General features: G+C 51.7%; 1 protein-coding gene and 1 long non-coding RNA gene across 2 annotated transcripts; one reads left to right on the forward strand and one right to left on the reverse strand.

Moving 5' to 3' along the window:
* Positions 1 to 17007, forward strand: NUP85 (nucleoporin 85). The gene is made up of 19 exons (XM_037157980.2): positions 1 to 115; positions 1471 to 1564; positions 4223 to 4385; positions 5313 to 5383; positions 5905 to 5948; positions 7087 to 7156; positions 8247 to 8368; positions 10611 to 10745; positions 10849 to 10971; positions 11148 to 11279; positions 11514 to 11620; positions 12832 to 12915; positions 13063 to 13128; positions 13328 to 13479; positions 14159 to 14276; positions 14377 to 14477; positions 15649 to 15800; positions 16184 to 16285; positions 16638 to 17007. The coding sequence occupies exons 1-19, from the start codon at positions 83 to 85 to the stop codon at positions 16737 to 16739; spliced, it is 1971 nt and encodes a 656-aa protein (XP_037013875.1). The 5' UTR covers positions 1 to 82; the 3' UTR covers positions 16740 to 17007.
* On the reverse strand, positions 8364 to 10659 carry LOC119058634 (uncharacterized). The gene is made up of 3 exons (XR_005084279.2): positions 10591 to 10659; positions 9148 to 9253; positions 8364 to 8586 (listed from the first exon to the last, which is right to left on the reverse strand). It is a non-coding gene; the product is annotated as an uncharacterized LOC119058634 (long non-coding RNA).
* Positions 17008 to 17402: the final 395 nt, after the last annotated feature.

Here is a 17402-nt window from a genome sequence, read left to right on the forward strand (position 1 = left end):
CTGTCGCTGCTGGCTCTGAGCGGGAGGTCTGAGCCGCAAGCTTTGGGGCCTTGTGAACTCCAGACGGCTTGGGCGCAGCGCTATGGAGGAGCTTGATGGCGAGCCGGTAGTCACTGTAAGGGCACTCCAAAACGCCTTACTTGCCCTCGTAGTCCTAGGATTGAGTCTGCTTCATTACTGCAGGATTGTCTAACTCCCTGTCCCCTGCGAGGCGCCCGTCCTCTTCCTTCGGCTCATTTGCCACTGCCGGGGGGTTCCATTAACTAGGTGGTAGTATTAGAGTGGCAGTGGTCGCTGGGTTTGTATACTGCTCCTTCGTATACTCAACGTAGGTAGTCCCACAGGCCTCACTCCGTCCCTCTCCCCGCCTTCTCTTCCCACCTTTTTGCTTCCCTCGCTTTTCCCGTTGGGCTGATGCTTTTAATGAGCGCGCCCGGACTGAGAAGAATTGGGGCTTCTTGCTTCATTATTGAATGACTGCATTAGTCCTTCCTAAGAACTGAACGCACTTGCCTTAAGACCGCACTTGCCTTTAGACCAGACTATCGCCAGCCAAAATCATTGTCTGCCAAAAAGAATTTTCAAGTGCCAACTTTGTGCCAGGATCATTTCTAGGCAGTAAATGAGAATCCTGGAGGCCCTTGCACTTGTGGGCTTTCGTCTATTTTATGGGGCACATAGTAACCACGGAGGAGAATCATGTCAGCCACTGAGAAAGTCTCTTTGGTGGTCCAAACGAGAGTTGATGGTGGCTTGGGTTAGACTGGTAGAAGGGGTAAGTGGTCGGATTCAGGCTCATTTCGGAGTAGAACAGGTTGTAGGTGGATAGATAGACGTAGGTGGTGAGGGAAAGAGGAAGATCAAGGGTTACTCCTGCCAGTGGAGAAGAGAAGGCTTTGTCCCAGTGAGGGAGTGGTATGAGTTTGGGGGGTGAGCCTTAAGAGTTCTTTAAAAAAAAAAAAAAGGTCTTTTTTTTTTTGGCTGGATGTTATGGTTATACCTCTAAAGGCTAGATCCTCCATAAAGGTGTGCATTGGGCTTTGGCGGTATGAAGTTGAAGCTGAAAGGGATGTTCTGAGAAAACCCAAGTGGCATTTTTGAAGAGATGGCATAGGAACCGTGGGGTTGGAGGTCTGTTCTTTTAGTGAGTGACAGTGCAATTCCTTCTTTATTAGCTTCCCTTTTTCTAAACTACAGGTCACCCAATCACTATATAATAATTGATCAGGGCGTAGCTTTCCTTTGTACCAACATTTGAGAAGTGGCAGGCTGGGTTGAGGTGCCCAACAAACTTACTCGCTTGTTCAGGGTCCAGTGGACGGGGCTGATCTGAACCAGCTTCAGCTGTGAATATAGACCAGCTCTGAACACGCGTGAGCACTGACCTCTAGGCTTGTACAATACTTGCAGATCATTTGAAAGCAAAGCCTTTAGTAAGAGTAACAGTTTCTGTGCCTTATTTTGTACTAGTTGATTCCAGGAGTGAATTCCAAGAAGAAGCAAATGTGCTTTGACTGGGGTCCAGGGGAGCTGCTGGTGTGTGAAACCTCCTTCAGCAAAAAAGGTAGTTGGTGTTCTTGTTTCTTCCAGATTGTGAGTTGTGGCACGTTTCATTGTTTTTTTCTCTTTATTCTCTCAGGTTTGACTAGCTGAGGCATGATACAGTTGAACTTACTTTGGACCATTTTCATTTTTAAAACTTTAGCTGTTCAAGAGTTTCATTGACCTATGATATCTGACAGATTCTGAGTCCAGGATTTAAAAAGTTTGACAGTAGACTTCCTGGTGTTAAAGTAGAATTTTCAGCCCTGGCCAGGTGGCTCAGTTGGTTGGAGCATCGTCCATAGACTGAAAGGTTGTGGGTTCGATTCCACTCAGGGCACATACCCAGGTTATAGGTTCAGCCCACAGTAGGGCACATAGAAGAAGGTAGCCGATCAATGTTTCTCTCTCCCCCTTCCTCCCTCTGTCTCTAAAAGCAAGGAAAAATTATTCTCAGGTGAGGATTAAAAAAAATAAAGAAGAGTTTTCTTTTTTAGAGAATTTCTTTTAATCCTAGATGCTTTAGAGTGGGGGTTTGGGAGGGTTATTGCAGGAGGGCGAGAATTATTCCATCTTGTTTATTTTTAATTAGAGCTTAGAGTCAATATTATTTTGTATTAGTTTCAGATGGGAAAATTTTTCTTTATATTTAAAAACTTCAGCCTGGGCCAGTTAGGTCAGTCAGAGTGTTGCCCCAATATGTCAAGGTTGCACATTTGATCCCTTGCATACAGGAAAACCAAAGGATGCATAAGTAAGTGGAACAACAAATCAGTGTTTCTCTCTTTCCCTTGCCCCCCTGCAAAAACCTATTTAAAAAAGCTTCAGGCCTATCCCTCTTTTTGTCCTGAGTGACTCAGTTCCCTCTACAGCAGCCCCCTTTTTGTGAAAATTCGCAGATCTCATAGCCTTTCCCTTTATGTCACCACTGTGGACTCAGTTGAATTCTGGAGGCTGTTGCTGCACAGCGCAAATGGGCTGGAGAGTGAAGTGACTTAGAGTGAAGTGATCCTTGGCTTTGTTCTGAAAGCTCCATCAGGTGTCGGACGTGATCTTTCCCTTTGGATACAGACTCCCACTAGTAGCAAGATAAACCAGAGATCTTGACATGCGATGTTGCTTTCTCCTTTTCCAGAGTGAAGCCTCAGGAACTGTTGAAGAGATTTTCTTACACATCTTTGACATGTTCTTTAAAGAACAGGTTTTCCTCTTTTATAAAGAGCAGGTTGAGCTAATGGAAGTCTCATAATTTTGGCAAATTACAGTGTGCAGTTTATGCAATTGTTTTAAAATTTTTACATGTGTATTAGAGAGAGGGGAAGGGAGGAGAAAGAGAGGGAGAGAACCCTCAGTTGGCTGCCACTCACATGTGCACCTCCCCTGCAACCCAGGCATGTGGCCTGACTGGGAATTGAACCGGTGACCTTTTGCTTTGCAGAACTGCACCCAAGCATCTGAGCCACACCTGTCAGGGCCAACACGTGGGGTTTTTTTTTTTTTTTTCCTGTTTGTTTTTATCTGTTGAAATCACATTAGGACAAGCCATTGCACATTACCACAGCTTGTTTGAGAAGCTGTTATACAAGAAATTTTACCCTGACTGGTATTGCTCAGTGGGTTGGTCCTTGTCCTGCAAACTGAAACATCACTGGTTTGATTCCTGGTCAGGGCATATGCCTGGATTGTGGGGCAGGTCCCTGGTTGTGAGCATGCAAGAGGCAACTGGTTGATATTTCTCTTGCACATCAATGTTTCTCTCCCCTCTTTCTTTCTCCCTTCCGCTCTCTAAGAAGAAAATCTTTTAAACAAAACTTTTACAAGTTTGTAGTATATAATTTATTATAGATACTTTTCATCGCTACTGCAAAATATTTTAGTTAATTCTTTTTTTTTATTGATTTTCAGAGAGGAGGGAGAGAAGGAGAAAAGTTGATTTGTTGTTCCACTTATTGATGCGTTCATTAGTTGATTGTTGTATGTGTCCTGACCGGGTTCATCCACAACCTTGGTGTGTCGGGATGATGCTCTAACCAACTGGACTACCGGGTCAGAACCAGTTCGTTCTTTTTTTTTTTTAAGATTTTATTTCTTTATATTTAGAGAGAGGGGCAGGGAGGGAGAAAGCGAGGGAGAGAAACAATGATCAGTTGCCTCTCTCACACATGCAACTGGGGACCTGGCCCTCAACCCAGGCATGTGTCCTGATTGGGAATCAAACCTGGGACCTTCCAGTTCACAAGCTGGTGCTCAATCCACTGAGCCACTTCAGCCAGGGCCAGAGCCAGTTAATTCTTGATTTTTTTATTTTAGGGGTAATGGCAGTGAAAAGAAATGTTAAAAAACATTTACTTGACGTTGAGTTTATATAAAACTTTGGCTGTAGGTTTATCTTATTTATCAAGTTTTACATACGCCAATATGAAGTTAATATACTTTTCTCCAGTAGAGTTCAATTGATGGAAGTGAAAGGTAGTTTCAGAATATGCTAGTAAGTCGAGGTGTTAAGGCAGAATAAACATTTTTTTAAAAATCCTGTGTCTAATTGATAAATGATCATTTATATCATTTTAAATAAATGGAATCAGTAGCAAAAAGCTAAAGCTTTTGTAATCAGAGTTTTATAGTGGGTTCTTTTGTAAAGGTGATTGTGATGTAAATATTTTTTTCAACTTTGTTTCAGGAAAATCAGAGACAGTGCCAGGCTGCCCCTTTATCTTTATCATCCGGAAGGATATAGACGTTTACTCTCAAATCTTGAGAAAACTCTTCAATGAATCCCATGGAATCTTTGTGGGCCTTCAGAGAATTGAAGAGGACTTAACTGGAAAATCCAGAAAAGCTCAGTAAGTAGGCTGTTACCAGGTGTTGAAGTCACAACTCAGTTGTGAAAAGCCAAGATGAAACGTGCTCTTGCCCTTCTGTACGGTGGATGGATCTCCCGGAGCAGCGAGGGACGCCTGGCCCCTCTGGGCAGCGTCAGCGCTGGGCAGCGGAAGTGGTGGAGGTGTCTTTCAGGTTGTGTGTGTATGGTGTTGTTTGACTTGCTGGCTTAGGAAGTTTTCTTTGTTTACATTCCTCCTTGTTTACTCTCCAGAGAAAATTTAGGCCAAATAAGCACCTGAGAGTCATTGAATAAGGTCCCACTATTGGTACATTTTGAAATAAATATAAAAATGAGAATTTTCAGTGAGAGTGGATCTTTAGTTTGATGATGGAAATAAATGAGAAAATATAAGTTGCAGGGAAAACAGTTTTATGATGTACATTTTAAGATCACACATATTCTCCCCTGGCTGGTGTAGCTCAGTGGATCGAGTGCCGGCCTGCGAACCAAAGGGTTGCTGGTTTGATTCCCAGGCAGGGCACATGCCTGGGTTGCGGGCCAGGTCCCCAGTGGGGGGTGCGTGAGAGGCAACCACACAGTGATGTTTCTCTCCTTCTCTTTCTCCCTCCCTTCCCCTCTCTAAAAATAAATCTTTTTTAAAAAAGACTATGCAAATCTGACTTTTCAAATTTTCAACCACTGATTTTAGAGTCCATCAGTAGGTTTCATCTGTAATAATTAATGTCAGTGTGGACTTGTGGATAGTTATTTTATTCTAAGTATTATATTGTATTTATTCTGTTGCTCAACTTTTCCTGCTTTGGCCATTAGAAGCCCTTTCCGTTTGGCTTCTGTCTTTCGGCAGCTCCTGCCACCTACTTACTCTAACGCTCTGTCCCCAGCACGGTGTTTCAGGCTCATCTCTTGTGTCATTTCATTTCTGCAGATTGGTCCGAGTTAGTAAAAACTACCGCTCAGTCATCAGAGCGTGCATGGAGGAGATGCACCAGGTTGCAAGTAAGGATTGTGTGTCTGGGTGCGTGTCACAGTAATCGAAGTGTTTGTCTGGGGACAGATACTACAAGATAAAGCCTGACTGACGTTCCAGTTGGAAGCTCTTTCCTGTCTTAATTTTTCGTCAGTCGTCCTGAGCGTGTGCTCTTCGAGACAGAACGTACAGAGTTGGCAGGTGGTGTCAGGGGAAAGGGCCACAGGAAGGATCTTCCAAATTTGCATCCTCAGGTCTTTGACCTTGTCCCCATAATCCTGGCAGCTGTGTGACTCCTGGGTGCCAGGTAGTCCTGTGTGACTTGGCAGTCTCTCTGTTTGCTGTGTAGCAGTTACATGTGGCTGCTTTTAACTTCAGGGTCTTGGTTTGAGACTCATTGATCTCAAGCCATTTTTTAAAAAAAATCTATGGGGAAAACGACTGGCCCTTAGAAGAAACAAAGGTACAAGCCACAGAATCTGTTATGTGAAGTTACAACGATAAGACTGGAAGTTCCATTGCTCATTTAAAATGTTTTGTGTTTTGTTAGTTGCTGCTAAAGATCCAGCCAGCGGCCACCAGTTCAGCAGCCAGGTGAGGCGTCTGTCTGCCTTAGTCGTGGCTGGTGCTGTTATGACGTTCTACGACCACGGCACCCTCCTGGGCCTTTTGCAATTGCTCTTTTTTGCAGAACTCTCTATTCTTTCCAGGTACACAGGCAACTCTTTGGGGTAGTAAGGGTCGTCTTAAACTTCCTGGTGCCCCTTTAAGGCCTAGCTTATTGAAACAAAATATGTCCTTGATAAACACATTTTCAGAAACGTAAGCCCTAGCCACACCGCGTCACCTGGCGTGGAGAGCTGAGCATTCGGAACCGCATACATTGTGCTCAACTCGTGAAACCCGAACTTTACCAAGACGCGAGTTCTTGTACTTTAGTTGGAGCTGGGCGAGGACTTAGAGAATTCTGTCTTTGGTAGTCTTAAGTACTTTTATTTTTCAATTACAATTGACAGCCAGTGTTCTTTTCCATCAGTTTCAGGTGTGCAGCGGACTGGTTAGGGACTTATTTAAGGTACTAGGTGGCCCCCGACAGGCCCAGCACCCACCCAGCGCCCTGGACGGCTGTCACAGTCTTAAGGACTGTGGGCCCTGTGTTGCACTTGTGGTAGAATCTTGACACTGTTCAAACTCAGTGTCAAGGGTTGGGGGACCTACGCACAGTCTCTGAAGTTCACAAAGCTGTGTTTTCCCTCCTGAGAAAGCTGTTTTGTGTGTGTGCGCGCGTGAGATGGCGGGGAAGGGAGCACTTCTCTTAAAGGGAGGGTTATTTTGGGGTTTTGTGTTGGGTTTGCCTTTTCATAGACTTTCCTAAACTCCATTCCCTTGAATACCAACCTCACAGTTTTTGCTTATCCAATATTTCTTATTATATCCTCTCTCCTCTATTACTTAAGTAAACCATAATATTCATCAAGACCATGGGGGCGATGCGCTAGTTATTTTTTCTAATGCACATTAAACTAGGACCTCCACCATTAAAGTAAAGATGGTTAGTTCGTGCCCATCCCCTAAAATTCTCTTGCTGGCTGCAGGAAGCGCTGCCCTTGCCTAGATGCTCGGTGCCTGTTGACCTCCATGGGATTCTGTTCCTCTGTCTGCCGTGTTCCTTTGTCGTGCGAGGAGGTCGGGGGCCGTTCTCAGCCAAACGCCTTCTCTGTTCCCTCCGTAGATTTCCATCCTGTCGGCCATGGAGCTCATCTGGAACCTCTGCGAGATTCTCTTCATTGAAGTGGCCCCAGGTGAGCGCTGGCCCTCTGTCCCCGAGACACAGGTATCCCCACTCTTCCTCTGTCTTTCCTGTGCGCCGTGGTGTCTTGTTGCCCAGAGTGCTCCCTACATTAGCACAGCCATCAGAACGCATGGCGTGACATCCAGAGGGGCCTGTCACTTTGTCAGGTGCTGTGAGAGACTCAGGTAGAATGCCTTCCAGAAACCCAGAGTGTTAGGCAGATGACTCTTGAAAAATACCATGAAAACATATGGAAATAGTGCGTGGTCATTGACGTTTGTATCCTCGACCGGTCAAGTTCCAGCAAGTTTTTGGAGAGGCTGGGCACAGATTCTTCCTCACAGCCTGCAAGGGAACTAGCTCTGCCGACACCTTGATGTCAGACCACTGGCCCCCAGAAGTGTGAGACAGTAGGCTTCTGTGGTTAAAGAAAGAGAAAGAGAGAGAGAGAACCCCATCTGGGTAGCCCAGCGGGGTACAGCGTCGTCCTGGTCTGCTGGGGTCGTGAGTTCCATCCCCAGTCCGGGTGCACACAAGAAGCAACCAGTGCGCACACGGATGAGTGGAACGGCACGTCTGTGTTTCTTATGTCCTCCCCCCTCTCCCTCCCTTTTTCTCTCTCTAACATAAACAAAAGGGGCATGTGAGGAGGGGTCAGGCTGTGGGAGGCGAAGTCGCCTGGAGAACTCTGTCATTCATTCCCCTTCTAAAGTACCGAGCGGCCCGAGATAAAATCAGCTGTTCGTGCGCCTGTCTCTCCAGTAGATTTTGGGGGGCTGTCACTATCTGTCACTGCGTGCATAGCACCTAACAGCGCCAGCTCCGAAATGACCCTTGTTCTGTGGCCGCTGAGCACTGAACAGTGTGAAGAGCCTGAGGTGGGTCGTGGGCAGTGAGGCCTGGGCGGGGCCTGGGCTCTTGTTCAGACACATCCAGGATCCGGGCCCCTTTGCCAGTCAGGCCTTCGTTCAGGGCCACACGTGTGCTCACTTCGGAGGGAGAAACCACTTCCTGCGGAGCTTGTCCGTCTGTGGGGAAGGGCAGTGTGCTGCCCGTGAAGCTGAGCTTTCGTGTGTGACGGCTTCACTCTCCTCCCCCAGCCGGCCCGCTCCTCCTCCACCTCCTCGACTGGGTCCGGCTGCACGTGTGCGAGGTGGACAGCGTGTTGGCGGATGTTCTGGGCAGCGAGAGTCCAAGCAAACACGAGAGCTTCTGGAAGTTGGTAAGGACCCTGCGTAGGCCGGGCCTCCCTGCCCCACACTTCACGTTCTGCCTTCCCCATGCCCCGGGTGGGCCTGCGGTTGCTCACGGGCCTGCGGGCGCTCGGCCGCTCTCTGCGTCTTTCAGGGAAACATGCTAGTTTAGAACCCAGTTACCACGTAAGAAAAGTAATTTGCGGTGGGCTTTCCAGCCAGAAGGGAAATCAGTTTCTTTGTGGACCTAAAGGAGAGGAGAAATGGCAGCGGTCAGTGGAAACGACCTTGAGGGGTGGTTTTGAGAAATGCGCTAAAATGATTGTGACGGTGCACAACTCAGCAAACTCACTAAAGCTCGTTGCAATTGGGCCCGTGAATAGGCGAATGTTTATAGTGTGTGAATTACAACTAAGTTAAGCTGTTGGGGAAAACGACTGATGGTCCCAGAGTCATTTGGAGTGTCGGTTTGGAAGTCATCTCGTGTGCCAGGGGTCCCTGTGCACACCCCCCGGTGTGAGGGGGGCGCTGTTCCCACTCACCTCCGCTGACCCAGGTGGGAGGGAGCAGGGCGGGGGCTGCCCAGTGACCGGATTAGCGGAAGGCTGGGGAGGCTTACAAAGCCTGGAATTCAGGTTGAGAGGTGTCGCCTCTGAGGCTCTCGGGGCCCTTTGGTCCCGAGACCTGTGCAGGGCAGGGGCGAGCCTCTGCCCAGGGGGTACCGGGCCCGGAGTTGGAGTCCCACTTCATCCCCTCACTGAGATTTTATTCAGGGCTCCTCTTTGCAAGGCACTGGGAGAACACCCACCACTGAAGTGGGTCAGGCCCTTCTTTATGGAGAAGCTTACATCCTGCACAGAGGCAGGAAGTCGAGGTGGAAACGGGAAGCGTGTGGCGTGTCTCGTGGTGGAGTCCTGTGGAGAGAAGTAAAGCGAGGGGGGAGTTGGGAGCGTGAGAGTCGGGGTCCCAGCCCATGAGCGGGGCCCTGACGGAGGCCAGGGCGCCCGTGCAGAGGGAGGAGAAGGTGGTTCAGACAGAGAGGCCTGTGTCCTAGACGAGCAGTGGCAAGGGGCCCCGTGAACCAGGAGCGGTGGGAGCCAGAGGGAGGGTCGGGGAGCGAAGGGCAGGGAGGTGCAGGGCCGGGGGGAGGGGTTCCTCCGGCGCTGCCCCCCCCCCCACTCCAGCTTTTGGAGGGACGGCGCACTGGGGCCTGCGGGGGCCGCCGCCCAGATCACGCCCAGCTCTGCCTCTTCCCCGCCGCCGGGGCGTGAGTTACTTCATGGCCCTCGGTTTCCTCGCTGGTGCAAGGGCGACAGCAACGCCTCCCCTTGGGGCTGTCCTGACTAAATTGGTTCGTGGGCATAGTTGTGTGTAAATTAGTTGGCCGTAAAGATATTACTATATCTACTAGATATAGTGAAGAGCTCCTGTTTTAGTCATTTTTTAAAACGTTGACTGTAGAGAGAGGAAGGGGGAGACTGAGAGACCCACGGCCATCCGATGTTCCACTTATCTCTGCATTCACTGGTTGATTCTTGTGTGTGTCCTGACCGGGGATCGAACCTGCAACCTTGGTGCATCAGGACAACAGTCTAACCAGCTGAGTTACCCAGCAAAACAGTTGGCGCTACACAGATTGCAAAACAGACTCTGTTGAGTGTGAGAGCTGGTCCAGGGAGACGGCACTGCCTTGCTCAGCTGGGCGCGTGCACGCCTGCCGACTAGCCTTTGCAGCTCTGCACGTGCCTACAAGTGCGGGGATGGCACCTCAAACAATGGCTTTGGGGGTGCAGATACATTTTAGCAAGTAGGCAAATTTACAGATGTGGACTCTAAACAAAGAGGATTGAGCCCCAGCCTTCAACCCAGAAGGTCGTCAGTTCGATTCCTGGTTAGAGCACATGCCTGGATGGCAGGCCGGGTTTTGTGCAAAAGGCAACCAGCGATGTTTCTCTCCTTCCCTTCCCCCTCTTTAAAAATAAGCAAAAAAAGAGGGTCGTCTGCATTTATATCAAGTGTGTATTTGAAACTTTTACAAACCAATAATTTATTTGATTCACTTTGCTATTTTCTATTTCATTTTTTTTTTAAAGTTGGTCACAACCTACCATGGGTTGCAGTGTCAGTTTGAGACTGGAGGAGCGAGGTCGTCTCTGGAGGGTGGGAACCACCTACCCTCCCACCCGCGCTTCCCCGGGGTTAGGAAGCCACGGTGCGGGGTTGAGGGGTTGGCTTCCAGGCAAACACTCACGTGCTCGGGTGCCCCCGCAGGTGACCATCTTGGTGCTGCAGGGCCGGCTGGACGAAGCCCGACAGATGCTCTCCAAGGAAGCCGACGCCAGCCCCGCCTCCGCAGGCGTGTGCCGCGTCCTGGGGGACCTGATGAGGACGATGCCCATTCTCAGTGTACGTGGGAGCAGCGTGCTCGGCTGCCTCAGGAGAAACGGGTCCATTTGGGAAGCACTCGGGGTTTGTGCGGCGCTGGCGTCTCACCGAGTCTCTCCCGCAGCCTGGAAACACGCAGACGCTGACGGAGCTGGAGCTCAGGTGGCAGCACTGGCACGAGGAGTGCGAGCGGCACCTCCAGGACGGCACGTTTGCTTCCAGCCCGCAGCTGGAGTCTCTCTGCAAGGTGTGGGAAGGAGTGTGGGCCGGGGACCGGGAAGGCTTCCCCCACAACCCATGGCGTGCAGTCCAGTGGTGGCGGAAACGTGGTCCTCCGGGACCATCTGTTCTCTGCCGGGGGCAGGGCGGGGGGTTCGGCCCAGGTGCGCCCACGGCATTCATGGCACACGTCCCGGTCCTCAGATCATGCTGGGAGATGAAGCCGCCTTGTTGGAGCAGAAGGAGCTTCTGAGTAACTGGTACCACTTCCTAGTGACCCGGCTCCTGTACTCTCACCCCACAGTGAAACCCATTGACCTGCACTTCTATGCCCAGGTGAGCCGGAGCTGGGGGCGGGGAGTGGGAGTCCTGGGCTCTGCCCCCCACGGGGTCGTTTTCAGTGTGTGGCCCCGCTGAGTTGAGCCTCCATGGAGAACCGGAAGGGGCGTCCCTTTGGCCCTTTGTGAAGGACCCCGTCGCCTGTCCCTGGGGCTCCCTCTGTGGCAGCCCTGCCAGCCCCTCGAGTCTCTGCTCCCATCCAGAGACTGAGCGGCCCCCACCTCTCCGCAGTCCAGCCTCGACCTGTTTCTGGGAGGTGAGAGCAGCCCAGAGCCCCTGGACAACATCCTGATGGCGGCCTTCGAGTTCGACATCCACCAGGTGATCAAGGAGTGCAGGTAGGGCCGCGGCCCCCAGCGCCGTCTTCGGGCGGGCTCGGCGGCGTGGGACCCATGCCCCTCGTGCCCGTCACCGCTGCCCTTTTCCAGATGCCCTGTCCCTTCTTGCCGGCGTCTTAGTCTTCTTCCTGCAGACCTCTTTAAGTCTTTATGTCTTAAAACATGTCACTCTCTTGCTTAACGTCCCAGCGGCTTCCCATCACAAGTCCCTGAGCGAGCTGGCCTCTGCGTCACTCAAAGATCGAGTCACACAGGCCCCATTCTGCAGTGGGGTCGCCAGGCCTGTGCTCCACCCTGGCCGCCCCTGGCTGTCTCCTGGGTCTCGGGACGGCCCTTCCCCTCGAGTTCCTGTGGCAGGCTCCCTGTGCTTCAGTCCTCTGCTCGGATAACCGGTCTGGTGGCCGATTTCCTGCATGGAACTTACTCCAGGAGGGGTGGGGACGCGCATATGTCTGTATATGCGAGGAGGTGACTTTTCATTTTTAGTTTTTTTAAGATTTTACTTTTAGAGAGAGGGGAAAGGAGAGAGAAAGAGAGAGAGAAACATCAGTGTGTGGTTGCCTCTCGCCCACACCCTTCTGGGAGCCTGACCTGGCCTGCAACCCAGGCATGTGCCCTGCGTGGGAATCAAACCGGCAACCCTTTGGTTCACAGGCCTGCACTCAATCCACTGAGCCACACCAGCCGGGGCAAAAGATGGTTTCTTTATACAAAGCATTAATAGATACCTAAATACAAGATGGCTTTTAATGAAATCACATGTACGTAGTTAATATTAACAAAATTAATATCAACAGCTATACAGTCGAAGACATCAGCACATTCAAATGCAAACAGATGCTCCTAAATTCCATGTTGCGTCAGGCGTCAGGAACCACCAGTCTCGTGCACTATTCTGTGTCCACGTCCTCTGCGTGTGATTGGATCCCTGGGTTTTATCTCACTGTGACGCGCCCCATAGACACGTATCACGGGCTGCGGCTTTGGGGGTTGAACTCCTGGGCGCCTGGCATCAGTCCCCACGTTGCTAGGAGAAACCTCTCACCCTCTGCCCCGCACAGATTCTGGCTCACCGCTGCCCCTTCCATTCTCTTTGTCCCTCTCATTCTTTTTAAGCAAAGGTCAGGTGGGGTTCCCGCTCATGCCCCACTTGTGTGGGCCATGGCGTCTCACTCGAACTTCCCTTCTTGCCTCGCTGTCTGAACCTGCAGCATCGCCCTGAGCAACTGGTGGTTCGTGGCCCATCTGACCGACCTGCTGGATCACTGCAAACTCCTCCAGTCGCACAACCTCTAGTGAGTGCACATGGCCACACCCATGCTCCCCCCCCCCAGGCCCTGGCGGGGGGGGGAGCGGAATTCCCAGAAGGGATGTTGGGCTGCAGAAGGGGCCCCGAATGGGACAGACCAGGGGTCTTGGTCTCACGGTGCGTTCTGTTCCAGCTTCGGATCCAACATGAGAGAGTTCCTCCTGCTAGAATATGCCTCGGGACTGTTTGCTCATCACAGGTAGGGCCACCCCAGGGGTCACAGCAGGGTGCTCTTCAGTGTGTGGGTGCCGTTGGAGGTCGGACTGTGCCGGCTGCAGTCTGGTTCCGAGTGCTGCGGTGGCCCGGAGATGAGGCCTTTTGGGCGCCAGCCCAGGGCTCCTGGGCGGCACCTGGACTCACCAGGCCCTCGGGTCTGCTCCCCTCCAACCTGTTTGCAGCCTGTGGCAGCTGGGGGTGGACTACTTTGACTATTGCCCTGAGCTGGGCCGCGTGTCCTTGGAGATGCACATCGAGCGCATCCCTCTGAGCACCGAGCAGAAAGCCCTGAAGGTGCTGCGGATCTGTGAGCAGCGGCAGATGACCGAGCAAGGTGAGCGGGCCCTCCTCTGGGCACAGCCTTCTGCGTTCACGCCATGCGAGCTAGGCTGGAAAGAGGCCAGGCCGTGGATGCCTAGGAACGTTACTGGGGAGGGCGGAGAGCTAGGGACCCTTGGGAACCTAGAAGCAATGGAGCATGTGGCCTGTTTTCAGAGTTGTCCAACCCACTTCTCCCATATTTACTCCAAGAAGTTGGGGCTGGGGTCACCTTTGAGTTTACCTGTCCCAAGCAGGTTGCCAGCTAAGGCTGGCTCTGGGCAAGCAAGACCAGAGGTGGCGTGGGTAGAACAGGGAGGAGATGGCGAATGAAGTGTGGCCTTCCCTTCTCACTGTTGAGCGAAAAAACCCAAGTCACTCTTCCCAGAGGCACCTGATGCAGGTACTGGAAGAGCTGACGTGTGGGGAGCAGTATGTATCTTATCTGCCACCCCTGAAATCGAATCAGCTCACGAAGCCAGTCCTGTCGGGGGTCAGAACTGTGACCAGTCACGAGGCGGCCGTTTACACCCAAGCTCCTGGGGCTACTGACCGGGCTGTGTTCGAGGCCCGTGGGGTGGGCTGTGGGAAGCCGAGGGGAGGCGGGAAGGCCACTGCCAGCCCAGCAGGACCTAGGAATGGGGTGGTTTGTATGCAGACTGACAGGTTTGCCTCTGCTCTTTTCCCCTGCAAAGTTCGCAGCATTTGTAAGATCTTAGCCATGAAAGCTGTCCGCAACAACCGTCTGGGCTCTGCCCTGTCTTGGAGCATTCGGGCCAAAGATGCTGCCTTTGCCACGCTGGTGTCAGACAGGTGGGCTCAGCCAGGGTTGGCTCCCCGGGGGCTGGCGGGGAGTGAGGGGGCTGAGGAGGGGGCCTGGGGTGCCGCTCTCATCTCCGGGCCTGTGTTTCAGGTTCCTCAGGGATTACTGCGAGCGGGGCTGCTTTTCCGACTTGGACCTCATTGACAACCTGGGGCCGGCCATGATGCTCAGCGACCGGCTGACGTTCCTGGGTGAGTCTCTCCGGGCTGACCCTCTGGCACAAAAGGTTGGTTGTGGAGATGGGAGGCGCCGTTCTGGGTTTCTCCAGTGTTCCCTTTCTGTTAAGCCCAAACTCCAAAGCCCACAGAACCCTGTGCACCAGGCTCTGCAATGCATATTTTTCAGTAATATTTTATTTTCCAATAATTCCAGACTTAGAGAAAAGTTGCAGAAGTTGCGTAAGGAACAGGGAACTGTAAGCTGTACCCAAATCATGAGACTTTGCCTTATGTGTTTTGTCACTGTCCGTCAGCTGGGTTTTCAGGAACGGTTTGGAAGGAAGTCAGGGACACCATTCCCCTTTCTCCGCGAATACTTGGGCATGTGTCTCCCGGGAATATTCCCTTCCATCAGCACATCTGTGAAAATCCCGGGGTTCAGTGTCGGTACAATAGTCTCGCCCAACCCACAGTTCACATGCTGATGGCAGTTGTCCCACTGATGTCCTTTCCGGCGTGCAGGTTCACGAATTTTGTTGTCACAGTTTTTAAGTGCCTCTGTCTTTCCTGGTGCTTCCTGACCTTGGGATTTTGAAGAGTCAGTTCAGCTGTTGTAGAACGCCCCGAGTGCTGGCGTGTCCGATGTTTCCTCGAGGTCGGGTTTAGGTTCTGTGTTTGGGGCAGGAAGGCCCCCAAGGCGGTGCACCCTTTCGGTGGGGTCACTTTGCTCACGCGGTGGAAGTGGCGTACAGCCAACGTCTCCTCTGCAGCACGGGCTTTCCCTTGGACTTAAGGACTCGTGCAGACACTTTGGAATTGCTTAGTGTCTTATCCCTGATCAGACTTTCACCTGCTGCTTTCAGGAGCTACTGCCATTTTCCGGCTCCCGATCCTTGTGTTTTCGTTGGCATTCCACCCTATGGAAGGCCTTCCCTGTGTCGTGTGGCTTTTATTTACATCAGTAATGGACTCGTGGGTTAGTTTGCCATAACCCACGATTCTTATTTTAATGCTTGCATGCTCCCGGGTTTGGCTGATTGGAGTCCCTTCAAAGCCACGCCTGTGTTTTGAATCCATTTGTGGTCTCATTGGTCCCTGGGTTGGATGCAGCTTTGGAACAATCTCTGCTCTGTGGAGGGGCTGGTCTGGAGCCTGTCTTCCCTTGTCTAGGGCCAGAGGTGATCTAGTGCGCTTTTCTCAATAGGAAAGTATCGTGAATTCCACCGACTGTATGGGGACAAGCGTTTTGTTGACGCGGCTTCTCTTCTCCTGTCACTGATGACTTCTCAGATTGCCCCCCGGTCTTTCTGGATGACACTTCTAACGGATGCCTTGCCCCTTTTGGAACAGAAACAGGTACAGGTGGAGCCCACAGTGCTTTCTTCTCTGCGTGTGTAGTCCCTGACAGTGCTTCGTTCTGTAGCCGGTACAGGTGGCCAGCATCCATCACCTCCTTGGGTGGGGCTCCCCATGGTGCCCACCCTGGAAATCTAGTATCTGCACAAGAAAAACTGTTTCATTCGGAATGAGGCAGTTGCTTACTGACCATGCCCAGCCCAGGGCGCAGGGAGGGAGAGTAGGGGTGCTCTGCCCTCTGAGGACTTAAGTGCAAAGCACACTCCACTCCCCGCCGCTCCCCTCAAGGCCATGCAGGGAAGGCCATCTGAACCGGGGCCCAGGCCCAGCCAGTGTAGGCCTTGGCTGGGGCAGCTTAGCAAAACAGCGTCTCCCTCCCCTAGGTGATTTTTTCAGCAGATCAAACATACGAGCTGCTGCGGTGTCTGGAGGACCTGACCTCAGGAAGACCAGTGCATGGAGAGCCCAACCCCCTGCAGCTCCAGGTGACTGGGGCTCCGCTGGTTCAGTGGAGAGGAGAAAAGGCTCCCCCACCTCCTCCCAGACGCCGGCTCCTCAGACTCAGTGCCCCTTGTACTACTTCCAAACCTGGAACTGTGGCGCGTGTGCTTTTTAAGGAAAACTGGGGTGATTATAGTGTTCTGACCTCTGGGTTGTTTTTTTACCCCCCGTTAATCGGTTGTTGTGGTCCTTCGCATTCAGCAGGTACATTGAGAACTGTGCCGGAAGCTGTTGCTGAATGTTGAATGACCCGCATCTGCCTTTGGAGAGTGAGCCCTTGGGAGCTTTAAAGGAGGACCCCTTCCGGTCCCTCACGCTGCCCCTTTCTGCTCTCAGGATGACGACATAGAGGCCACCAAGGTGGAGATGCTGCGACTGTCTCTCGCACGAAACCTGGCTCGGGCCATCGTCAAAGAGGGCTCGCTGGAGGGCTCCTGAGGCAGGCGGCCCGGCATGGGACCTCTGTGTGGTGTGTGGGTGTTTTTAAAAGAATAAATGTGCCCTGGCTGTGTGTAGCTCAGTGGATTGAGCACAAGCCTGCGAACCAGAGGATCGCGGTTCGATTCCCAGTCAGGGCATATGTCTGGGTTGCAGGCCGGTTTCCTGCAGGCCAGTTCCCAGCAGGGGACAAAAGAAAGGCAACCATACATTGATATTTCTCTCCCTCTCTCCTTCCCTTCCCCTCTAAAATAAATAAAATCTTTAAAAAAATAATAATAAATGTCTTCTTTTGCAAACGTAAGGTAAGTTCCTAAAGACCTCAGCCAGGAAGTTTTTATGTACCTCCCCTGTGGAGGTAGTGAAAATTAAGAAAATGCTCATTATGTTTCTCTGACATGAAACTTTACCTCCCTCGAGGGAAAGGCGCCCCCACCAGGGAACGGTAAGTGCAGAGCTCACCTGCCCGTAATTAGAACCTCAGACGGGCCTTCAGGGGTTTGCTTGTGCTTCTGAAACCTGGGCTCACCTCAGACTCACCCGAAACACTGGTCCGTTAACTCCCTGGTTATCTCCTTTAAAGGAAAAGACCCGGGAACCTGCACCGCTCACCTAACACCTAGGTGCTGCCCACGTCTGGAAGTCAGAAGGGGCACTCCCCCC

The sequence above is a fragment of the Artibeus jamaicensis genome, unplaced genomic scaffold (genome assembly GCF_021234435.1).
Source record: "Artibeus jamaicensis isolate MK-2021 breed Jamaican fruit bat unplaced genomic scaffold, CSHL_Jam_final contig_2259, whole genome shotgun sequence".
Lineage (NCBI taxonomy): Eukaryota > Metazoa > Chordata > Mammalia > Chiroptera > Phyllostomidae > Artibeus > Artibeus jamaicensis.